General features: G+C 37.1%; 1 protein-coding gene across 10 annotated transcripts in view; it reads left to right on the forward strand.

The window, feature by feature from the left end:
• The window catches only part of SLC25A26 (solute carrier family 25 member 26), a 162,468-nt gene that overhangs the window by 107,753 nt on the left and 28,124 nt on the right, over positions 1 to 26,591 (forward strand). For 6 of the 10 annotated variants that reach the window (XM_015130409.3, XM_015130414.3, XM_077990217.1 and 3 more), the window contains 1 exon segment: positions 19,693 to 19,737. The exons of the other annotated variants lie outside the window; for them this stretch is intronic. In XM_015130409.3, the coding sequence (XP_014985895.3) occupies positions 19,693 to 19,737 (45 nt within the window). 10 annotated transcript variants of the gene reach the window in all.

Raw genomic sequence — 26,591 nt, forward strand, 5'->3', positions numbered from 1 at the left:
AATTGGATATTTCATAAATTGTAAAGTATTTTAAGGCAAAGAAAGGCCGTTAATTTTCTCCCTCCCCAAAACGCATGATTTTTAATATTCAAAATAATGTTTTTCAAAATTTTCTTAGTAACCTAAGATTTCTATGGTTTGACTCCAGGATAAAAACACAAGGTACTTTGTCTGTATTATTTCCACTTATAATTGTTTTATATATTTCTGCTGTTAAAAATGTTTAAGGTTGCTTCCCACTTATAAATATATAATACATTGAACTTAAAATATATTTATTAACCAGTTCTCCAAAAACAAGAATGAAACGTATATAAAATAATTCATCTGTTATATTTAGGGAACTGTATACATTGCAGTGCAAACAATTGTTAGTGATCTTTACTGAAAGGATTAATCCAAAAAGGATGATTCTGTTTTTCATGATTCATTTGCTTATTTTTTTCTTTATTAGTTGGTGGTATGGGTTGGATCATTTGTTTTAAAACCACTTTTTGTATGATTGACATACAAAAAGCTACACATATTTAGTGTATCAAATTGAGTTTAATTTTTAATTTTTTGTGTACTTCCTAAATTTATAGTCCTGTGAGTCTTAGGACAGATCTGTTTTTCACTTGTCCTGTGTTTTAATGTCCGTTTCCAACATTGTTGTATTATGACGAGTAGGGGATTTTTTTTTTTTTTTTTTGCCACTTTAATGAAGATACAAAAAAAATAACGTGCTGAAAGGAGTGGCGGAATTGAAAAATTTGTAACCATCATGATATGGAATTAATAGGTTTGGGAAAGAATCCTCAAGAATGTTAAAGTGGAGGAGGAAAGTTTGTTAAGAAGCAAGATGGTTTTATAGTCTGTGTTATTCCCTCCCACCTGCCATTGGTTGTTGGTGGTCAGAATTATTCAGTGTAATAAACAGTACACACATTTTTCCCTTTAAAAAGTTGTACAGATTGTTTTGTGTTTTGTTTAGTATTGTGATGATGATGCGTTCTTTTGTAATAATATGAAAAGAGAATAAAAGTCCCATTAAGATGCAAATTCAAAGAACAGGTTATTTCATACGGAAGGTGTTTCTTTATAGTTAGACTTCAACCATTTTCCCCATATAACTTGATTTAATATGAAAGCTGGTTCTATGAGGCACTCCTCACGTGAATCAGTGTTAGACCTTCATGGTCATAAACTCAGAGCATGTGGTGCTAACACATTACCTACTAATAAATAGGAGATCAGCTGTGGACTCTAGATTTCCCCGTCAGCTCACATATTTTTAAATGGTTTATTTTCATCCTCTTTCCTTTGAAGATGGGACTCTAAAAGGTCTGTCAGCTGATCCACTTCTGTTTCCTATTTAACAGTACCTCCATTCATCCACAGCTGCTAAAGTCATCTATATTAAAAGATCTTTTAACTTAAAAGTCTCTCAGCATTCGAGAAATAACTTAGGCATCTTTATAGAAGTATTATACATTCGTTAATCAATAAAGCTTGTGTGTCTTGAACATTTCCTAGTTAGCAGTAAAACACTTAGTTTCTCTTTATAAGATTTTCTTTTATAATTACTTGCATTTAGACTTGTGCCCTTAATTTTCTATTTGTTGTCTAAATGGCACCATTTAAAGTGTTCTAAGAAATTTAATGTTTCCTTATTGGATTAGGAGAACATACCTTTAAGGAAAAACTACCCTCTGAGCAGGTGATTTACAGTATTATTTTCTCCTGGCCAACCTTTTTAAAAATCCAAAGTATGTGCCACCTAGCTTTTTAAAAGTTTCGTTAGAATTAGTTATGTATTATGACATATTTGTGAAGTATGTGAAGTGCTTCGGACAGCACCTGGCACATTGTGAGCACTAAGGGTTCGCCATTATTATTCTTACCTTGATTTTAAAGACGTGAAATATGGAGATGTGACTGTGGTTTTTACATTGGAATTTCATATTAAGTTGGTGGCCCGTTCAGTAAAATAATAGCTTACTGTAAAGTTCTCTGCAAAAGATTTTCCATTTTCATATTTAATTTGCATGCATATCATAATTTTTATTTCTCTCGTCTTGGAGTCTCTCTGTAGATTTCCTTTTAATGTGTCATACTTAAGGACCTCTTCATTTTCTTAAAATTCTGCATCCTTCTGTTAACCAAACACATTTAGAAAGTCATTCAAATTTTATGCATGTAAGTGGTACTGAATTGGAAAAGCAAAGGATTGTTTACCCCAGGAGCAAGCTGGAGTGTGTGCCTGCTTAATAATGGAAAACATTGTGATCAATTTGCTTTTAACTAGTTCTCCCTTTTTCCCCCCTATTTCCTTACCCCCAAGAATGAATATAAGTGTTAGACAAAGTTGAGGTGAATTTCCATTAGGGTTTTAAAAGAAATTTTTCTATTATAAAGGAATTGGATATTTATTACATTTTTAAATGTAAGAAAATTGAAAGAAGAAAGGCACTAACAGACACTAAAAGACCATTAGTATTTTGTGGCAGATTGTTCCAGTTTTTTTTCCTCCTACTCTATTCAGTTTTACTTATTTGTTTGTTTATGAGCTAGAGCCTTGCTCCATCACTGTTACCTTGAACTCCTGGCCTCAATCCACCTTCCTGCCTCAAACTCCCAATGTGCTGGGATTATAGGCATCAGTTTCCCCAATTCATTTTAATACTGATGTAGATAGAGATTATAAATTTACTTCTAGATTTAAAAGCTGTGGTATTTATCTTTATAACTGCTTTAGTATGTTTTTTCTAGGGATCTGTTCCTTCATTCAGTAAATAATTACAGAGAACCTCCTATGTGCCAGATGCTGTTCTAGGGGCTTTGATTCATTAGGACATCCTACTCCCACCCTATCCTTAACTTTCTGCCTTCTGCTCATCTTTCAGTACACTCTTGACATCAGGAGCTTCCAGTAAGTTAGCCTGGCAGATAGGATGCAGTTTGTGTGAGGGAGCGAGCTGTCAAAATTGACTCCAGGGTCTGGTTTGGCCTATACAACTGGGCCTATGTAGTCATCTTTAAGATGGAGAAACTGTAGGTAGAGCAGGTTTGGGAAGAAGGTTATACAAGTTGAGTTTGGACATGTTTAGTTTAAGATACCTATTAGACAACCTAATGGGAATGTTGAGTAGATAGGGAAAAACACTGATGTTCTAATCAGATGTGACAAGAGGTCAGCCAGAATTTTGCACAATTATCAAGATTATTTAAATGTTGTGTATGTTATATATATATATATGTGTGTGTGTGTGTGTGAAATGTTAGTCTACAACAGGAGTAGGATATATATATAAAATATATTTCATGTGTGTCTGTTCATATCTTCATCTACATATTTCTGTGTATTCTACCTCTATTGTAGGCTGTGTGCTTTATCCTGACTTGTGCCTTGAGATGCTAGCTAACAATGATAGTATCTATATAAGTGATCCTTAAATAAATAGACATATAATGGATGGGGGGAGTGGGTAGGCATTTTTTTTTTTTTTTGTCAGCAGAATACACAAAGTTTGTAAACTGCTGAAACACCCACACAAATTTTTGCCCATTCAAAAAGTTAAATGAATGCTGTGGATGATTCTGTCTATAAATTGTTTAAGCAACAATTCCTCAAATATGAAACTTTCTTATAAGAAAATTCTTTTGATACTGGAAGAACCAAACTCATTTGAAAGGAATCAGATCCAAGATAAACTACCAGCCTATAGCTGTTTGTCCTTCAAGAACAGAATCCATGGGAAAATCTTCTTGGTTACTCCTTTTCTTGGGTGGTGATTTGTGAGAGTTTGTGTATCTCAGTCAATTTTTTAAACCTTAGATTTATTATTATTGTAATTTAGATATTATTTACATATATGGAAACATCTCTTAAGAGAGCCTTATTTAAAGTGCTTATTAATTATTGTTTAGTTTATATATCTATATATAACTCTGGTACTATGCTATATCTAAACTCTTGGGTTTTCTAGGGCAAAAGTCATTGTATGAGAGTAAGAAAAGTGTTTTCTTTCTCCCTTCCTCCCTTCCTTTTCCTGTGTTTCCACCAAGTCAATTTTTCTTTTACTGTATTCACCAGTACTTTTAAGGAATGTTGATTGATACTGCAAACAGTAGACATCCCTATCTAGTTTGAATTTGTATTTCATTTAACTGCTGTATTTTAGTTTGAATATTGGTTTGTGATCTACTTTTTTCATAAAACGTGGCTTTTGTCATTACTTAATACCCTTTTAAAAATCCCATTTTGTCACTTTAACCTTTTAAATCTCATTTCCATGCCTATCCTTTTATTTCCAACATTTATTTTGTTTTATGTGTGTTTTTTTAAACGGAATATAGATGTCTTTTAGTGGATAATTTACTTTATTCATGTGTCATATAGTTTTTTCTTGCTTTCTTTGCTGCATATTTTAACTTGCAGTTTATTATATCTGATTTTTGCTGGTTTGATCAATTTATTTTATTTTATTTTATTTTTTTAATCTCTTGTTACTTTGGAAGTTCTACCGTGTATTTCCATTCCATTAATGGCGACTTTTTCTTTCCTTGTACTCAGAAACATTTATATGCTGTTATTTAAAAATAAAACATGTGACTTTCCCCAACAACTTGTCTTTGCTATAATAACTTCTGTCTCCTGCATACATCCCTCCTCAGTAAGGTGATAACTTTGGAATTGTTATGCCCAGACCGTTTATTCCCCGAAGAAGACCACCAGAGTCCAGAGTCAAAGCTAAGCAGCAAGGATCTTTATTACAGGTTCGAACCTGGAACTCTCCCTCGCTCGTGAAACGAGACGGGCAGGAGAGCTCCCCCACTCAGCTCCGAACAATGTTATATAGTCTAAGAAAAGTGGGCATAGAGTTATTATACAAATCAGATATATGATTGGCTAGTGTTTGAACAAGGCGATTTGGCTAACTATGATTGGTTCCTGCCATTTCTGATATTTTGGTTCAAACTTTGAGGCGGGAGAGCAGGTTTATGGCAGCAAGAGTTTATCTTACTTAAACACGTCTTGTGACCTTGCCTCAGAACTTACAAAATCTCTGGTATGTGCAAAACAAAATCTCTGGTACGTGCAGAAAACCAGGTACTCACAGAACTTAAGAAATCTCTGGTATGTGCAAAGATTAGAGAGCAGAACAAGGATGTAGCGGGTGGGGGGCGGGTACACATCTATCTTTGTGTCCTTTCAGAATATTTTCACTTTCCTCTTGTTCTGCGACCCCCACCCCCACACCCACACCCACACCCAGCCAAGAAGTTTTTTTTTGTTTTGTTTTGTTTTTGTTTTGTTTTTGTTTGTTTATTTTGAGACAGAGTCTCGCTGTGTTTCCCAGGCTAGAGTGCAATGGCACGATCTTGGCTCACTGTAGCCCCTGCCTCCTGGGTCCAAGCAATTATCCTGCCTCAGGCTCTTGAGTAACTGGGATTACAGGTACGCGCCAGCAAGCCTGGCTAATTTTTGTATTTTTGATAGAGATGGGGTTTCGCCATGTTGGCCAGGCTGCTCTGGAACTCCTGACCCTCAGGTGGTCCACCTGCTCTGCCTCCCAAAGTGCTGGGATTACAGGCGTGAGCCACCACGCCCTGCCTCCAGCCAAGAAGTTTAGCATGCGCCTACTCCTACTGTGTTTATCCCTTCTTCCAATGCTTTGATATTCCTGAGACAGTTACATACTTTCAGTTCAATCCTTAGCAGATAATACTTTGCCGAACATCTGTTTTGTTTCAAGTATTCTTAATTAGAATTTATTACAGTTGCCATACAATTAATATTACTCATTTATAAATGAGATTGAATGTATACAACTACCATATTTCATAAAACTGAAGCACTGTTTGCATTTTAGCACCTCTGGAATTGAGATGTGCCTTATAATTGATGATTTTCTAGAATTAGACTTAGAATTGTAATTTGGCAGCACTTGGATTTTCTTTCTTTTTTTTGAGATGGGGTCTCTTTGTGTTTCCCAGGCTGGTCTCAAACTCCTGAACTCAAGCTGTCTGCCTGCCTTGGCCTCCCAAAGTGCTAGGATTACAGGGATGAGCCACCGTGCCCAGCCAGTGCTTGAACTTTATTATCTATCTGGTGGAATAGATACAGATACATGAAACTGTGTCTATAGAGAAAGCTGGTGCAGGCACAGACAGGGTTTATTTCATACTGCTCTTATCTCTCTTGTCCTTCCCCAGAGATCTTTAATTCATTTATTCTTCAATCAGAAGTCGTTCTCAGGTATTTTTCTATATGACACATGTGGGTGGTATATTTTCTGAGTATCCATCCATACATTTTTTTCAGGACAAGTGACAGGTGTTGTGTTTGGGGATTGCTACTTTTCTCTCAGTAGTTTGTTAGAGCCATTGCTATGGCTTCCATTGTCATAGGTGAGAAGTCTGATGCCTCTGATTTTTTTTCCGAAGTACTGTGTTCTACCTACCTGTAAGCTTGTAAAAATATTTTCTCATAGAGTCAGGAATTTAGTAGGATGTGTCAAGATCTGTGTGTAGAATAACATGAGCGCTTTTAATCTGCAGACCACGGTCTTTCTTTGGCCCAAGCAAATTTTCTTCTGCTTTATTACTGCCTCTCCTCTGTCTTTTCATCTTTCTTCAGCTGGTACTGCTGTTCATCTTATTAGATCTGTCCTCCAAGTCTCTTATCTTTTCTATCGTCATTTCTATTTTGTTGCTTTGAGCTGTTTTTTCCATTTGACCTTCCAGACCACAAATTTGGATCTTCGTCATAAGCCATTCTTTCCTTCATTTAATCTACTACATGGTTTATTTGGAAAATCATGTTTTTAGATGTGGGAAAGCTTCTCTCTGCTGTAGTTAAATCTCCCCAGCATCCCTTAATTTTTCTGACTCGTGTTGGCCTTTCTTTCTCCAAGCAGCTCTATTTCATTTGGGGTTTATTCCCTTCGTCTTGACCCCGTCTTTCTGGATGCTTAGCCTCTTTATGTGTTGTCGTGTTTTCTTGGTCAGCTCATGAGGGCCCAGGTCTGATTTTGGCCTCTAATGATTCAAGGAGATGTAGATGTGCTGCCTTCCCTGTTCCCCACCCAAGGGTCATCAGATCTCTGTGGGCCAGGCTTTTCTTAGAACTGTTAGTTTATGGTCCTTGTTCTAGGATTGCAAGAGACTTGTCTCCAAATACTTGCCCAGAACCTAGAGAAAAAAAAAGCACACACTCCAGTTCCCTCCTCTGTATTACAGAGAGTGCAAGCCTTCACTTCCATTTAGCTGTCTGCAGGTCCCAGGGCTGTGTTCTGTTACAGCAGACAGATTGAAAATGGTAATGGAGGTCAAGGAAGGTGAGTTTGTGTCTGACTCTTTCTGGAATCTTTTTGGGCCTGGATTTTTTATGTTTTCATTCCCTTAACAGTTGTGGATCTTTTGTCTAGACTTAACAACAGTAGGTAAAACAGCATTTGGCATGGAAACTAGAAGACCTATAGGAGTAATATATTACTGTTCTCAACTCTTTGCTTCTTTCTCTCTGAGAAGATTGATGATACTTCCCTGTCTCTTGCAGTGTGATTGATTTGTTGTGTCTCCTGTCCCATAGTCAGGCTTGATTTTATGACTTGGCCAATGGAGTATTTGTGGAAGTATACGAGTCCTGAACAGAAGCATTCTTTGTTTGTTTGTTTTTTTGTTTTGTTTTGAGACAGAGTCTTACTCTGTCGCCCAGGCTGGAGTGCAGTGACATGATCTTGGCTCAGTGCAACCTGCATCTCCCGGGTTCCAGTGACTCTTGTGCCTCAGCCTCTTGTGCCGCACACGAATAGCTGGGATTACAGGTGTGCGCCACCATGCCTGGCTAATTTGTTTGCATTTTTAGTAGACGAGATTTTGCCATGTTGACCAGGCTAGTCTCAAACTTCTGGCCTTAACTGATCCACTGGCCTCAGCCTCCCAAAGTGCTAGGATTATAGGTGTGAATCACTGTGCCTGGCCCTGACCGGAAGCTTTAGGAGATATAGCAGATTTCTGTCATCCCTCTTGCTTCTGCCTTCTACCTTGAGAATAGCATGTCCCAAATATGATCTGTTCTTCTGGATTGGATTCTGGGAAAGAAGACACTCAGGGCAAAAGCCACAGCTTTGAGGGCAGCCATAGCTAACCCAGGGCTAACATGTAATGTGACTGAGAAATACACGTGTGATGTATGCCACTGAGATTTGAGGGTTGTGTTGTTACTGCAGCAAGCTAACTGATAAAATCTGGTTTAATTTATTGTTTTCTCCTTTTATTAGCTGATACATATTTTTCCTACCAACTTTAAAAATCTGTATCAGATCCTACATTCTATTTTCTCTCTCTCCTGATTTATCTCTTAATTGGCTGATATAAATGAACTATTGTAATTAGGGTCAAACACTGATTACTTGTGGTAGAGTGTTTATAAGTTATGTAGTAGGTTCCAACCTGTGTAACAACTGGGGAAAAAAGCAGTAAATTGGGGGCAGTGTCTTGTGGCTGTTAATTGCCTATTTATTGAATGCCCTAAATTCTGTTCCAAATTATGATTGTAGAAGCATGGCTTTTCTCTGAATGTATAAAGCAGATTATTTGTAGATCTCAACATCTGGATGGTAGTGCTGTTTTCTATTATCATAAATAAGAATTAATTGGGAAAGCATTTATGGAGTGATTTTCCAGAGTTGGGAATTCCTGGGATGTGTATATGTGCGTATTTATCTGGCCTGTTGGATTAACTGAAGAACAGATGTAAAGAATGGGATTTATTTTTGTGTTTTATCCTTTTTGTGTATAATTGATATTCTTTTGTCTTATTATTCTGCTCTCAAAACACTATTCTAACAAATATTGTAAATTAGCAGTAGATGAGTAGAAACAGTAATATTATTCCTTGGACCATGAGCCAGAAGACCCGGGTTCTCCCATAACTCTTTTAGCCTTATCCCCTCCCTTCTCTTCGTCCCTTCCTTTGCCTTTCCTCCATTCACTGATGTAATAAATATGTATCGAGTGTCCTGTTAGGTGAGATGCTAGATGTGGTGAGAAGTAAGCCAGCCTCCCTCATCAAGCTTACCGTCTTCTCTTCTGTTCTTTAGCCCCTTCTGTCTTCCAGCCATACAGCAGTATAAATTGGTCCATGCTGCATTACTGCTAAGCCTCCTCATTGCCATCTTTTGTTAACAGGGCTGCTTTCAAAGGTGTTTTTAATACTGGATTGTTTTGGGAAAGTTGGGGTGGTGAGGAGGGAGGGAGGAAGGAAGTGGGTAGATGAGTAGGCAAGTAGGAAAGGAGGAAGCTAGGGAGCTGTTCACAGGACCTAACCACCCAACAAGCTGCTTTTTATTAATGTTTTTCATGATTCTTTTCTAATTGTAATTTTGCATAAATGCACAGAGGATGTATCTATACAAATGATTTGAATATTAGATGAGAACCTTTCTTGTTCCTGGCTAGGTTTTAAAATTTTATTTTTTAGAATTTGGGAAACCATCAATTAAAACATCTTTGGTACCAGAAAAATTGCTCAAAAATAGGGAAAGCCTGGATAAATAAGCATATGCCTTTGTTAACAAGGACATTTGATAAATTAATAAGTAAAATAAAATCTACCTTTTATTGTTTTGTTTCTTGAGGCATTGGTCACTCATTTTTCCTCTCCCCTCTTTGTTGTTGTCTCAGTAAAGAGATGCTAAAATGTGCTGCTGAAAGGGAAGGAAAGTTGGGGGTGGGAAAGACAACGGAACTGTACACAGTGATGTCATTCTCAGCTGCAGGAAAAAAATCTTAAGGCAACCGGATTATATTTGATAAAAGATTAAAGTTGCATGCAAATTCTAACTAAGAACAGCTGTTTCCTGATCCTGTGCAAGTTCTAACATTTTGATAGGAATTCTGGTTTTGAAATGTCTGAGTCTTAAGTTTACCTTCCTCAACTACTGCATGGCTGTTTTCTTAAAGGACTTAAGTCAATACTGCTTAACATACTGGAAATGACTGTGAAGAACCGAAAATGAACTTCTTTGATTGCTTCTTACAAGAAGTTTTCAGGTTTCATAAACAAGAATCATCGTGATTGCCGAGTGACAATTTTAAAAATTGTGGTGTGATGCAGAGTTCATTCCAGGAAGCCAATGAAAAAATGGAACATATGTATATGTGTGTGTGTGTATAATTAGTAATAGATTTTTAAAAACTTTTCAGGTGTTCCTGATTTTATTAAGAACCTCAACTAGCAAAAATTGTTCCTTTTTAAAACTTTGTTTTTAGGTGAGGTACAATTTGTATCAACTGTGACATCATAATTTATATTTTGCTAAATCAGACATGTGTTGAAAAATCTTGATACCATAATTGCACTGCATCAGTAATGCTTACAGACTCCTGGAAGTAGGATGAAATCTAAAAGCAAATACTGAACTTTAGCTAGGGGATTGGTTTATATTGAATTTTGCATTACAATTGCTCACTTCAACTGTGAAAGCTAGTGTGATTTTGTAATTTTCATTTTGATTGATTTTTTAAACTTGATACCTAAAAGCAGATTTCTTTGTGTTCTGATACACCCAGCCGTTCACACTGGGCGTTTTCTAAGGATGATTGTACTGTGGAAATGTTAACGCTGGGTCTTAGTCTACCATGTTAGTGTGAGGTATGTTGAGGAATATTTACAGTCTGTATGATACAGTTAGAATGTCCTACACATTAGAAATGATTGATTAAAATGAAATGATTGAACAAAGTTGTGTTTTATGAGGAAGAAAAATGGAAAGAACCCATCAATGAGGGATAGTTAAATATTATGAAATTCTGTGCATTAGAAAGAATGATAGATCTATTAATGTATTAACATGGAAATACTTAAGATAATGTTGGGGGAAAAAATCAAGTTTTGGAACACATACTAATGTTTAAAACAAACCCCCTGAAATTAAAACCTAAAACTAAATGCGTGGAGATAAATCAGAAGATTTATTCCAAATTGTTAATGACAGTTAACTTTGGTTGAACTTCTATATATTAATTTTAATGCAAATGTAGTCATGCTTTACACATACACTTATTTTTTATTATGGATGTACACAAAGTAAATTGAATTTATTATATAATGAACCATGAAGTACCCATCACCAACCTGCAAAAGCTATCAATATTCTGCCGTTTTTATTTCATTTATGTCTACACTTATTCTTCACCTTGACTACTATTATATTTTTTACAGTACATTTTTAGGTAAAATTCATATATATTGAAATGCACAAATTATATATGTACACTTTTGACAAATGTATAGTTGTGTAATCCATATCCTTATGATATTGAATGTTTCCCTATTCACAGAAAGTTCTCTCATCTTCAGTCTCATTCTGCCTACCCAGTTTATTTTTGCCTTTTCTGGAATTTTATATGAATAGAATCATATAATCTGCACTCTTTTTGTTTCTTACTTCTTTTGCTCAGTATAACCTGTGCAAGGGTTGTCAATGTTACAGCAATGTATCAATAATTTTTTTCATTGTGTTACTAATATTCCTTTATATGAATACACCACAATTTGTTTAGCCCTTCTCCTATTGATGGGCATTAGTTGTTCTGATTAAAGCTGTTACGACATTCATGTATAAATCTTTTTGTGGACGTATATTGTTGTTGCTCTTGGATAAATACCTAGGAGTAAAATTTCTCGTTCAAATTAAAACCTGAGCAACCACCTTTGAAAGTTTTAAGTTCCCACCAGCAAAGTATGAAAGTTGTGGTTGCTCCATATCTTTTCTGTTGTTTGATTTTCTCAGTCTTTTGATTTCAGCCATTTTAGTGGATAATGGCACCTCATTGCAGTTTCTAAAAAAAAAAAAAAATTAAAATTGTGGGAAAATTGCCACTACCATAATCATAAAATTTGCCATTTTAAACATTTAAAGTGTAAGATTCAGCATCATTAATTACATTCACAGTGTTGTGTAACAGTCATCACTATCTATTCCTAAAACCTTTTTATCACTTCAGACAGAAAGGTTGTATCATTAAGTACAGAGCTTCCTGCTTACCCTTCCCCCAGCCAGGCTACAGCTTCGAATGCAGTTCCCCCACAAACAACTTCTAATATAGCTTCTATCTCTATGAATTTGCCTTTTCTAGATATTTCATATAATTATAATCATACATTATTCGTCCTTTTATTTTACCTGGCATGGTGTTTTCAGAGTTTATCCATATTGTGGCATGTATCAGAACTTTATACCTTTTTATGGCTGAATAATACTCCATCCCATTGTATGTATATACCGTATTTTATGTATTCATTTGTGTGTTGATGTACTTAGATTGTTCAGCTATTGTGACTTATACTGCAAGCTGGGATACTAGTGTCTGTTTAAGTCTGTTTTCAGTTATTTTGGCTGTATACCCAGGAGCAAAATTGCTGGATCATAAGGTCATTCGATGTTTAACTTTTTAAGGAACCATCAAATTGTTTTATCAATAGATTTTATTCAGGATTTCCCTGATGACTAATGATGTTGAATCACGTGCTTATGTTACCTATCTTCCTTTGTGAAGGGCTTGTTCAAGTCTTGTGCACATTTTAAAAATCAAGCTTTCTTTTTTATTGTTGAGGTTTGAAAGTTATTTTTATATTCTGAATGCAAGTCCTTTGTTAAATACACATTTTGCAAATATTCCACTCTGTGGCTTGCCTTTTTATTAGGTGTATACCTAGAAATGGAATTGCTGGATTTTATGCTGATTCTACTACTTAATTTTTTTGAGGAAGAGCCATACTGTTTTCAGGTGACTGCAGCCTTGCATATCCTTTGTTCACCAACAGTGAACAAGGGTTTCATTTTTTTCATACCCTTGCCAGCAAGGATATTTGTTATTTTCTGTTTTTGTTGCTAGTAGCCCTCCTAAAGGGTGTGAGTTTATATCTCATCATGGTTTTTATTTGTGTTTCCCTAATGATAGTGATGATAAACATCTCTTTATATGCTTGTTGTCTATTTGTGTATCTTCTCTAGAATAATGTCAATTTAAATCCTTTGCTCTTTTAAAATCTGGTTGTTTTGTTGAATTCTTTATATATTCTGGATATTAACCCCTTATCAGATACATGATTTGCAAATGTTTTCTCTTATTCTGTAGGTTGTCTTTTTATGCTGTTAATTGCATTCATTGATGCACATATGCTTTTAATTTTGATGTCCCATTTATTTCTTTTTGCTTTTGTTGCCTTGCTTTTTGTGTCATATCCAAGAAAATCATTGCCAAATCTAATGTTATGAAGATTTTCCCTGTGTTTTCTTCAGGGGGTTTTGTAGTTTTAGGTCTATGTTTAGTTCCTTATTCTACTTTAATTTTTATATAGGGTATGAGGTAAGGGTCCAGATTCATTCTTTTTCATCTGGATATCCATTTTTCCCAGTGTCGTTTGTTGAAAAGATTGTCCTTTCACTGTTGAATGGTCTTGGCACCCTTGTTGAAGATTATTTGACGATATATGCAAAGCCTTATTTCTGGGCTGTTTTTTCACTGGTCTATTTGTCTGTCTTGATGCCACTACAACACAGTTTTGTTCATTGTAGCTACTTTTGAAATCAGAAAGTATGAGACCGCCAACTTTCATTGGGGTACCTTGAGGTCCACATGAATCTTGGTGGTGGATTTTGGATTTTTCTATTTGTGCAGAATATGCCATTGGGATTTTTCTTAACCTTTTGATGAGCAGGAGTTTTAAAATTTGATGTAAATTAATTTTTCAAAAGTTTTTTTCTTTTGTGGTTATTGCGTCTTGTGGTCCCAGAAATCTCCTTCTATCCACAGATCACCAGTTTGCACCTGTTTTCTTTTAAAAGCTTTATGGATTGAGCTTTTATCTTTAGGTCTGTGATCCAGCTCTCATTAATTTTTGTGTAGGGTTTTGAGGTTGGGGTCAAGGCTTATTTTTATCCTGTGGATATTCAGTTGTTTTAGTGCCATTTATTGAAATCATTGTTTATGAGCACTCTCCTCTATTTCATTGTTTTGTCTATCCTTACGCCTGGTTACTCTGATCACTGTTTTGATTATAGTGGTTTTAGAGTAAATCTTGAAATCAGATATTGTCAGTACTCCACCTTTCTTTCATCTTTCAAGATTGTTTTGGTTATTCTAGGTCCTTGGCATTTTTATGTAACTTTTAGAATTAGCTTTTGATACTATTGTAAATATAATTTTTTGTTGAAAAAAGTTGTTTTTCATTTATTTGCTGCTAGTATTTAGAAATTATGTTGGGGGAGAGAGAGAGAGAGAGAGTGTGTGTGTGTGTGTGTGTGTTGATTCCTTAAGATTCTCAGCAAAAACAATCATGTCATTTGTAAATGGGGACAGTTTTACGTCTTTTCAATCTTTGCTTTTTATTTCTTTTATATATTTTTTCTTTTTCTTGCCTGATTGCATTGACTAGGACCTTCAGCACAATGTTGAATAGAAGTGGTGAAAATAAACATTCTTACGTTATTCATGATCTTAAGGGGAAAGCATTTAGTCTGTCACCACTAAGAATGATATTAGCCATACATTGTTGGAGGTATATTTTATCAGATTGAGGAAGTTCCCTTCCATTCTTATTTTGATGAGCATTTTTATCATAAGTTGGTGTCAAATATTTAAATACTTCTGAAAAACAGTGAAACTTGTTTCCAGGGCTTCAGAAGTATAGTGAATTACAGACTAATTTGACATTGTCATTATCTTCATTACAAAATAGTGTTATATAACTGGCAGTCTAACATGTAAATTGATACATTAGGAACCAGTTCCATCTACACAAAATTACTGTGATGATTCTGTAGAATGTAGAAAAAGAAAATCTAATCATTACCTTCAGTGATAGCATTTATGACTAATGTACTGAGTTGTGTGTGGAGATACTCCTAATGCCCCTGGCCTTGAAATCTGAAAGATTTACTTAAGAATCAAACTGCTCACACTCATCTCCTTTTCTCTATTAGATTCTGTTGCTCGTTTTTTGTTTTTTTTTTTTAATGTTTTCTTTGGAAAGATGCTTTAGTTTTTATTAACCTAAGGAGTAATTCACTTTCAATTTTCCCCGTTTTAGGTTAATTTCTTTTATTGGGTATGTGCTCTTTTCCTTAGGTACAGTATAAATAAATGAACTGTAGTTGTTAAAAAAATCAGAATGTATTTACTATTGGAATTCTTTCCCGCTATGTTGAATACTAGCAGACTAGCTTTGAATGGTTCTCACTTCTGTTGTTGTTTTTTTAAGAATAATTATCACTTTGGTACAAGGAATTTTTAGGTCTTCAACTTCATTTGTCCTTGGTTACCCCTGGGGTTGAATTGGAAAAGGTTCAGAATATTTAAAAGAATGGTTTTGTTGTCGGTGGGACAGTAGAATGGAAAACTCTAAATTAACCACTAGAATTTGGAAATTGTCATGCAAGAAAAAGGAGACTCTTCTGTGAATCACTTGTAGATCTCTTGAAAATTGCAGTGAGCCAGTCCTTGGATCCACTCTGCTATACATGGCAAGCCTACCAATTCCATGCTGTTCTTCATTCAACTAGAGGTCTTGCACACGGTTTCTGTGTTTTTTAAATCTATCGCTAGAGAGTTTTTGGTTATTTCTGCCAATTACAAAAGCTTTTACAGCTTTTTAAATGGACTTTCTTGGTCCTTAGGCTTCCTAGATCACCCATGGTGGCATTATGTTCATTGTAGCTTACAGTCAAGTCTTATTTTTTAAAAATGTATTGGTATTGTAATGTAATTTTTTAATTGAAAAATAGAATGTTAGGGCTAAATGATACCTTAGAAATCATATCTTCTGTCTCTTCAGTTGTATTATAAATCACTTTGCTATTAAAGGACCATTAGATTGCATTTATTTTAAGACCACAGGGTTAGAAGCATTGATTGGCTTCAAAGATAATTCTAGTCCCACACTTTGTGATAGGTGAAACGTGCTCATAATATAATTTTGTCTTTATTTCATTAGTGATGCCTAACTTGCCCTTCCTGTTTACCACACCCAGATTTCATTTTATCCCTATTTCACCTGGAATCCTCACATGCATTCTTGTATAGAATTATTTCTCTGTTTATTACTAAGTGGAATCCATGTTGAATTTTAGCAGGTTTCTTCCCCCTCCATCTGTGTCTTTGATGGTAGCTGGGTTTACTGCCACTCACTTATTAGTGCCCTGGGTCTTAACAACCTTATTCAAACAAAACATCTTAAATGGAGGCATTAAACAGGTCACAACAATGAGCCATTTTGTAACTTTAGGTGCAATAAAATGGGTATGTTGTGTTTTGGAATATAAGACCTCTGAGTACAGCTATTCATTTTCTTCATCTATAAAACATTTTAGAATAACAGCCTACATCTGTTTGGGGGTATAAAATTCCACGTTTTGAAGAAACATCACTGTTATGTAACTTCAAGGCAGACGTGGGGAGGGACCTTGCTTTCTGACGGGCCCGCGTTCTGTAGACGTTGGGAATAGTGTTTGTTTTAGCTATGGAGCTGTATTTGCTGGCAGCCCATCTTTCACATGTGTGGAACACATTTTCATTATTGTTTGTTCATATTGTAAATGACAACAAGTGTGTGATACAATTTTGACTTGAAGAATATTTGAAAAATTTTCACACAGCAGGAATTTATGAGGGATATTTCACTACTAGAAGTCAGAAGCAAATTTAATTATTTAGGCATTTATAGCATATTTAATTACTTTAGACTGTCAATCTTGTTTTAGGGAGTAAAGCTGGGGTTTACTGTCGGCCCTCTTTTTAAAATAAATACCCAGTGGAATAGTACAGCCAACTGTTCCAAATGTGTGATTTTAAAATTATTTCTTTAAACTGAAGGAACAGCTCAGTGAGTAACTTTCATAGAGGAAATGGGCAAAATGTTTAATGATAGAATTCAAAATCTAAAGTATTAAGTACCAAATAAGTGTAGATAACACTCAATGCAATTTGTAGGTGATTTTAATTGAGAAGTGAATGATGCTAACGTGGATCGTTAGAGTGAATTTTAAAGCTTTTTTCGTCTTATAAATGTGAAATATTTATCTTCCTACTAATCCATAATCATACTACCTGTCTTTTGGGGCATATTTTATTACATATTATTGAGTTTAAAAAATTTAGAAAAGCTTTTAGAAACCTATTACACAGTCAAGTTATTGTTTTGATAATTAATTGGAAATATAACACTTGAGTTTCAGAACAGATGGTGTCAGATGCTTTTATGTTTTTGTGACAATAAAAAACTAAATTTAACTACTGTTAGGGAAATTTGAGTTTCAGGGTGGGCTGGCTGCCTGTTTATGATGATAACAAACTTCTCTGAGATTCTAGCTTGTCAAACTAGCCCAGGCTGTTGACATTGATCTTTTTTCTCGTTGACATTTCCTTCCTGAATGGTAGACAGATTTTCTTTCTGTGGTCACTGTCTGTCAAATTTGGGGCCATCATTTGCTGTAGCTGAGTAAGACAGATGATGCTAATCTTTAAATTTCTGATTAAATATAAATATTTAAGAAATAACAATGCCAGGCCAAGGCGGGTGGATCACCTGAGGTCAGGAGTTCGAGACCAGCCTGGCCAACATGGTGAAACCCCGTCTCTACTAAAAATACAAAAATTAGCCAGGTGTGGTGGCACATGCCTGTAATCCCAGCTACTTGGGAGGCTGAGGCAGGAGAATTGCTTGAGCCTGGGAGACGGAGGTTGCAGTTAGCTGAGATCGTGCCACTGTGCTCTAGCCTGACCGACAGAGCAAGACTGTCTCAAAAAAACAAAGAAAGAAAGAATGCCCTCAATTCACGTGAAGGTAAATACCCATTAATTCCTCTGAAACTGGGACATTACAGCCACGCCTACCCACCCACATGTAGTGATAGTGATAATGTTCAAAGTCCACATTTACTTTTCCCTTGCAGCTGGGCTGCCTGTGCAATGCCAGTACTGGGCCCATGGCATGTGCGTGCCCATGGGCATCACCACCACCAGCACTGGTCCCCTGGGCTGTGACTGGACATTACTTCAGCTGCTGGGTGGGGTCCACTGGTGTTAAGACATTTTTATCTTAGGAAATATGACATGGGTGTCTTAAGTTTGAATTTCAGAAAATTAATAACAGATTGTACTGTGGGTGAATTTATATGCAGATAATTTAGATGTCTCCTGGGGATAGTGGTAGTTAGACAAAACTCTAGAGTCAGATTGTCTGGGCTTCTTACCTCCTAACTGCCTTTAGGCAAGTTACACAGCGTCTTTGAACCTCATTCTCGTCAACTATAAAATGAAGGAAGTAATACTACTTAACTGTCTCAGCATGCGTTATGAGGATTCAGTGAAATGAAGCTTACAGAGTGCTTATTTGCAGATATCTGGCACATGAGAAGTGTTGGTGGTTCTAGCCCTTACTGTTAGACAGCTCATTGTAAATACCTAACTCTAAGTGTGGCGATTCTCTTGACCGCTCATACTTCATTACTACAGATGACTCCCCTCCCCAGCTGTGCCTGGGACTTGATCAGCGCTCAGACCCACGTCCCGCTGTGTTTTGTTAGAACCTCTCCAGTCCCCCAGCATTGACTGACTTGGTGATCCTTCCTTGAGGGGTGTGGGCTTCCCACTCCTACACTGGCTGCTCCGTTCCTGGAGTCCTGTTTCTCAAGTTTGACTCTTGTAGGTAGCTCTGTCTGCTTCCTCTTTCTTCCCTCCAGCTACCCTTGCCCTCCAGCCTCCTCCCTCCTCTTTTCTCCCTCTTCTTTCCTTCTCTGCCCTCTGTTTTCTGTCTTCTGTCCTCCTCCTCTCTGCCCCGGCACCCTCTACCTCCCTGCTTTTGTTCTCCTTTCCTGCTTCCTTTTTTACCCGCCTCTTTTCCTCTCTCTACTTTTTCCTTTTCTTCCACTCCTTTCTCTCTCCCCTTCTCTTCCTGCTCCCTCTTTCCTCTCTGTTGTTTCCTCATTCCCCTAACACTTTCCCCCCTACCTTACCTTTCTTCTCTCTCCTCTGGGTTTCTCCTTTAAATCCTAACACTTTGCCTGCTAAGGAGTAGACAGCCTTGGCTCTTAAGCACAGAAATGTCAAGTCCTAAAGTGTTTTCATTATGCTGGGAAATATTTATTTTGTCATTTCAGTAGCCAGACTGTTGTGCTTCTCCTTCCATTTCAAAGGGGCTTCACAACATCATTTTATGTCCCTTGGGCTCAAAACTTAGAAGATCACCAGGCTCAGTGGCTCACGCCTGTAATCCCAGCACTTTTGGAGGCCAAATCAGGTGGATTGCTTGAGCCCACGAGTTTGAGAACAACCTGGGAAACATGGTGAAACCCCATCTCTAAAGAAAACATACAAATATTAGCTGAGTGTGGTGGCGTGTGCTTGTAGTCCCAGCTACTCTGATGGCTGAGGTGGAAAAATCTCGTGAGCCTGGGAGGTCGAGGGTGGTGATCTGTCAGCCTAAGTGACAGAGCGAGACTTCATCTCAGCAAAAAATGAAAATCCACAGGCCACAGTTTAACTCTTTTTCTAAACATTATGTCTACTATAACTGTGAATTTGTTTGATATTAGCTTTGTTGTAAAGTTGAAGTAATAATTACAGGCTCGTATAGTCATACAGGCAAACTTGGCTCTTTTTTGCCTAATTTATTTGATTTTTTTTTTTTTCTCTCTTCAGATTCCTTTTTCTCTGGTCCAGTTTCCCTTATGGGAGTCCTTAAAAGTAAGTTTCTCAATCTTCACATAAAATTTATCTCTAATTATAACATACCTAATAGTTTGAGTGTGAAAGAGTAGAACATAATGTTGACTAGAAGTTCAGCAACCGAAACCTATTAGCAGTTGAAAATACATTTTATGTGTGATTTACATGCAATTTCAGCCTTTTAAACTTGTTCAGGTGGCTGTGCTCCTAGGAAATAGGCATAGCAGGTGGCACTGAAATCCATAGATAATAAAAAAAACTTAGCTTTACTTTTTTCCATATTGCCATTCTTTCTCCACCGTTAAATTTCATTTTGCTTTGGGGGTGTGTGTGTGTTTAGAAGTCAAAGACTAACAGTGAGGGTAAATGGGAGAGGAAAAATGCAAAGCCTTGAATACTTAAAGACTAAGAAGGACCAGCTCCCCCAGCACCCTATATAAGGACCACTCGGATGGGGAGCAGCAGGGTCTCAGGGCTCTGACTGTCCCTTCCATCTTGGTTGCTCACTCCAGCCAGGACTAGGAGCCTCCAGAGGGAAAGAGCAGAGTGTGGTGAGTTGTGAGACAACCTTGGGGAAGGTCAGTGAGCTATTTATAAAAAACAACATGTTTTAACCATTAAGGACATGGACATGGGCAAGTATTTCATGAGGAAAACATCAAAAGCAATTGCAACAAAAGCCAAAATTGACAAGTGGGATCTAATTAAACTAAAGAGCTTCTGCACAGTGAAAGAAACTACCGTCAGAGCGTTCAGACTGTCTACAGAATGGGAGGAAATTTTTACAACCTATTCATCTGACAAAGGTCTAATATCCAGAGTCCACAAGTAACGTAAACGAATTAAAAGAAAAAAACAATCCCATTAAAAAGTGAGCGGAGGACATGAACAGACACTTCTCAAGACTTTCATGCAGCCAACAAATACATGAGAAAAAGCTCAACATCACTGATTATTAGAGAAATGCAAATCAAAACCACAGTGAGATACCATCTCACGCCAGTCACAATGGTGATTATTAAAAAGTCAAGAAATAACAGATGCTGATGAAGCTTGGGAGAAAAGGGAACACTTTTACTTTTGTTGGTGGGAATGTAAATTAGTTCAACCATTGTGGAAGACAGTGTGGCGATTTCTCAAAAGACCTAGAACCAGAAATACCATTTGGCTCAGAATCCCATTACAGGGTATATACCCAAAGGAATATAAATCATTCTGTGATAAAGATACATACATGCGTATGTACATTTCAGCACTATTTATAATAACAAATACATGGAATCAACCCAAATGCCCATCAATGATAGACTGCATAAAGAAAATGTGGTACATACGCACCATGGAATACTATACAGTCATAAAAAAGGAATGAGATCGTGTCCTTCGCAGGGACATGGATGGAGCTGGAAGCCATTATCCTCAGCAAACTAATGCAGGAACAGAAAAACAAACATTGCGTCTTCTCACTTGTAAGTGGGAGCTGAACAAGGAGAACACATGGACACAGGGAGAAGGACAACACACAATGACAGGGGCCTGGGAGGGAGAAGGAGAGCATCAGGAAAAATAGCTAATGCGTGCTGGGCTTAATACTTAGGTGATGGGTTGATACATGCAGCAAACCACCATGGGACACATTTACTTGTGTAACAAACGTGCACATCCTGCACACATACCCCAGAACTTGAAAAACAACAACAACAAAACACATTTTAAAAAGCCTATATTCAAAACATGCAGAGGCGTTGCATTGGTTTTTCACCTTCTGGTGCGGTGATACTGAAAACTGTGGGCTGTGATATGAATTGTGTGGGTCTTTGTCAGCATTTTAAAGACAATAATAAAGAAGAATATAGTAGAGGGCATCTTAAATGGTAAGAGTAAGTCTTATTTTGTAAGACCTCAGTGTTATGTATGCATGCACACACACATGTATCTGTACTAGGTTGCAATGTAAAATGTATTTCTCGCTGTGGATAGTGGTCCAGAAACTTTGAAAGCCCTTGTTCTAGTGAAGATGTCATAAATGACCAGGCCATAAAATAATCTAGGTAGGCATTAGCTAATACAAAAATAAATAAATTACTCTCACAATTTTATAGATTTACTAGTCATGGAGTGCTCTTACAAAATGCCTTTTGAGGATTATCATAAAAATTATTTGGGCTTAGAAATAAATTGTTGAGGTTATATACTAAAAGATACTAAATTGAGAAAAAACAGTCATTAGCAAAGTAAATTATGGGATGTTAGGTATTGAGAAGTATTTCTTATAAGTGATCTGATTTTAAGGAGGAGTATTGCTCATTTAATACAGTTTTTTGGCTCTTTTGTTGTTTTGTTTGTTTTACCATTTCCTATGTGGTGCGTGGTGAAAATAGAGTTCTCGGGCAGTGTTTCAGGTCATGATGTAACAGCTATCCAATGAGAAGGTCACATTCCATTAGCATAACAGCTCTCCTTTTTAGTGTGTGACAAAAGAACAATGAAGCCAACAGCTGTCCAGCAAACAAGACTTACTTTATTAGTGTCTCAATAACCAGCATTCACACAGCTTCTGCACACTCTAACATCCTTATGCCCTAACTCTGCAAAGGAATGTTTCGAGGCCTAAAGAAGGAAAAAGCATAGTGTTTATTTCTTTTCAATATTAAGGACATTTGTAGAATTCTAGCTAGTTAAGAAATGTCCAGAATTTTTCAGCGTAATCATAGATGACAATGCTGTGATTTAAAAATTCTCTTTGAGCAAATGTTAAGATGCTGCAATTTTTTTTTCTATCAAGTCAGGTTTCTTGAGGAATACTTTGCATATGATAAAATTCACCCTTTATACATGTACATTTTTATGAGTTTCAATAAATGTTTATAACCACCACCATAACCAAAATAGAGTATTTCCATCAACCCAGAAAGTTCCCTCATGCCGCGTTGTAGTCAGTGCCCTTCCTCTACCCACAGCCCCTGTGAGCCACTGTTCTGTAGTCTTCTGTTTTCCAGAACATCATAGAAATAGATACAGGGTACTATTATACCATCTTATGCTTTGCTTTTTTTGCTTAATGTAATATTTTTGAGATTCTTTCATGTTGTTGCTTGTACTGGTAGTTTGTTTTATTTTACTTTGTAGTATTCCATATGTGTATAGATAATGTTACAATTTATTCACTAGTTTATACACATTTGACTTGTTTTCCAGTTTTTGATGATTATAAATAAAGCTGTTGTAAATATTTGCATATAGTATTGGTAGGGACATAGGTTTTTACTTCTCTAGGGTAAGAGGCCAGGAGTAGCATCCCTGGGTCATACAGAAGGCATATGTTTAATTTTTTAAGAAACAAACTGTCAAGGTGTTTTCCAAAGTGGCTGTACCAGTTTGCATTCCTACCAACAGTGTATGAGAGTTCTAGTTGCTCTACATCCATGTCATTTCTCGTTACTATTAGATTAAAATTTTTTTTCCAGCCATTCTAGTACTTGTGAATTGGTATCTCGTTGGGGTTTTAATTTCTAGTTCCCTCATGACTAAATAATGTTGAGCATCTTTTCATATAATACTGTTTTTTAAACATCTGAATGTACAATCACAATACTTTTGTAGAAGTAGACAATTTTTGGAGCTTTTTTATTTTTGTGTTTACAATTTTATCTGTTTAAATTTGAGTTTGCAGTTATAGAAGGAGATTATATTATATGAAAGGATTTCTCCACTGTGTTTATTTGTGTTTATGTGGGAATACCATTCAGGGAAGTTCTTCTTAGCCAAGACTAGCAGATTGCATACATATGGCACTGCAGGGAGTAAGGGGCTGGAGGTGGTAGCCACTGTTATCTTAAATTCAACTCTGTCTAAAATAAAAGTCATCATCTTTCTTATAAAATCATGTCTTCCCGCTGTCTCCCATTTCTATTAATCAGTATTCTCCTGGCCACCTATTCTCAAGTCTCCGATTAAAATTTGATTCCCGTGTTTCTCTTTCTCCATATCACATTACTCAACAAATTTTGTTGACTTGACTGTTGGGAATTTGTGGCCACATTTCACCTGATTCTTAGTGCCTTATGCTTGCCCACATCCTGGTAGGTTCCCTTCTTTTTCATCCATTCTACATTTTGGATGTGTCTGATCTTCCTTAAACTTCTCTTTCAGTAACACTTAGGTTCTCAGGAACATATAACTTTCTAAAACTCTAAAACGTGAAGTTCTTGGAATTCAGGGTTCTCCACACTGTGTCCTTGACTGGTTTTTTGAGCTTCTACCCTATACTGTGTGTGTGTGTGTGTGTGTGTACAAAATTCTTTCCCTCCAGCCAGAATAGCCTCCTTACTGCCTCTGAATATGTTCTCCCCTTCCTTGTTCTCTGACTCCTTTCTGAAGTATGCTTCCAAGGAGCCAAAAGAGATGCCGCATTCAAAGCTCAGTTCAGTGTTTGATCTCCTGCTTGAAGTCTTCTAATCGAGGCCTTGAAGAGTTGCCCTTACCACAGATTTGTCTGTGTCACTGACTCGTATTTAATCACCCACCATATTGTGTTTAAAACATCTTAACAGTGTTCGGATAAGGCCTTAACCCCTTCAATTTACAAATAAATGATACCTGCTGTCATTGCGCCTCTGGTACCTGTCTACTCTGAGCTGGACATGGTTGCATTTCACAAGAATGCAAAGATGAATAAGAAATGGCTTAATGCCCTTGAGGAGCTGAGAGTCGATGAGAGCAGCACACAACTCGCTGATACCTTTAATGTGTCTCTAAGTGCAGAATACTCGCTACCCAAATCCTGTGTTACTATGCTACATCATTTCCTTTGTTTTTCTTTTCTGTATTATACTTTATGCTTACAAAAGCATATTTTAGATGAAAGAGGACAAGACGCCATAAAGAGATGGGGAAGCAAAAGCAGTAGTTTATCATATCCAAAGTCTTAGAGAAGATAATTTTCCTTGAAGATTGATATTTACTTTGGAACTTTCTGGCAGCCCAACAAGAAGAGAAGCATGATAGATTTCATGGTTTTTATTACCTGACAAAGACCTGTAGCTTGTTATTTTATCTTATCCCTCGGCTTTGGATACCATCTTTCTACCACCTTGCACGTTTATAGCCCCTTCCTCTGAGTGGCAGCCTCGGATGACCAGCTGCCTAGTTGACATCCTAACTCAGGATGTTTCTGGGTGGCTAGGTCAGAACAGAACTGTCAGTTTTCAGTTGCCTTCTTCCCAATCTGTTCCTTCTTAGTTGTCCGCTTCTCAGTAAATAGCACAGTTGTCTTATGCTTGCTCAAATAGAAACTTAAGAATGATTCCAGAGTTCTGTCCTTTATCCCTTATCATCTAGGCCATCAACAAGTTCGCTGTTCTAGTTCAAGCCTCTGACACCCCTTGTTTGAATTGCTCCACTGGTCTCTCCAATGGTCTCCCTCATTTCCCTCAGGCTTTCCCAAAATATCTTCACACAGCAGCCACAGTGATCTTTTAAAGAAATGAATTAGGTCAGGCACAGTGGCTCACGCCTGTAATCCCAGCCCTTTGAGAGGCTTAGGCTGGAAGATCACCTGAGCTCAGGAGTTTGAGACCAGCCTGGGCAACATAGACTCCATCTCTACAAAAATTAAAAAAAAAAAAAAGATTATCTGGGAGTGGTGATGCACACCTGTAGTCTCAACTATGTGGGAGGCTGAGGTGGGAGACTCACTTGAGCTCACAACCTGGGCAACAGAGACCGACCCTGTTTCTTAAAAAAATACAATAAGAAAAAGAAAGAAATTAGACCATACCATTCCTTGCTAAAACCTGTCAGTGGCATCTCTTTAAAAGAAAAATAAACCCAGAGCTTAAGCTCCGGGTGACAAGGCCCTGTGTAATCTGGCCTCTGTCTGCCTCAGCCTTACCCCATGCCACTCACCCGCTGTGCCCAGCCACGCTGCGCTGACTGTGCTGCTGCCTACCACCTCCCCTCGGTTGGTTTGTTTGTTTGTTTGTTGTTGAGATGCACCAGGGCCTTTACATCTGTAGATCTCTCTGCTAGAAATATTCTTTCTTCCTTCATTCTATATACATCATTTTTATGTGTGTGATCATTTTTTTAATTTTAATTTTTTCATATTTTTAAAAACTAATATCTGTATATTTAAGGTGTGCAGCATGATGTTTTGAGATATATAAATAGTGTATATATCTTTACTGAGTGTCTACTATGTGCCAGGCATTTTCCAGGGTCTGGGGATACAGTGATGAAGAGGACTGACACAAATAACTGACCCCATGGAGCATTCATTCCAGCTCTTTCCCTAGGCCTCTCTCCATCCCTCTTCCCCATTCCTCTCTCATGTCTCCTCTTTCCCCATTCCTTAGGCTTTAGATCACATGTCACCTCAGAGAGACATTCCCTGTCTACCCCTCTCTAAAGTAGGACTTTCCCCTCCTCCCTCCTCTGTAATCATAACACCTATTTATTTCCTTACTGGTATTTTAATAACTTAGTTTTTTTAGTTATGCACTTACATCATTGGAATGATTCTTCACTACATCCGTGGTGTGATGAGCAGACACTGTGTGCCAGGCTCTGGGCTAAGCATGATGCATTCATTACTGTCATCTTCACACCACACACAACCCAAAGAGGTGGGCCTTGTTGTTATCCCCACCTTAAAACCAGGGAAGCACGGCTGGAGGAGATTGTCTTTCACCTGGTAGCCTGAGCACATTTTACTGTGTGCTGCGTGGCAGACGGGGAACTCAGGTTAGCAGGTGATTTTTTTAGTGATGGTAACAGCCATAATAAAAGCAAGAACAGCCACCATTTTTCAAAGATACAATGTGCCAGGCACTGTAGTAACACTTTCCACGCATCTTCTGCTGTTCATCTTC

Source organism: Macaca mulatta, chromosome 2 (assembly GCF_049350105.2).
Source record: "Macaca mulatta isolate MMU2019108-1 chromosome 2, T2T-MMU8v2.0, whole genome shotgun sequence".
Taxonomy (NCBI): domain Eukaryota; kingdom Metazoa; phylum Chordata; class Mammalia; order Primates; family Cercopithecidae; genus Macaca; species Macaca mulatta.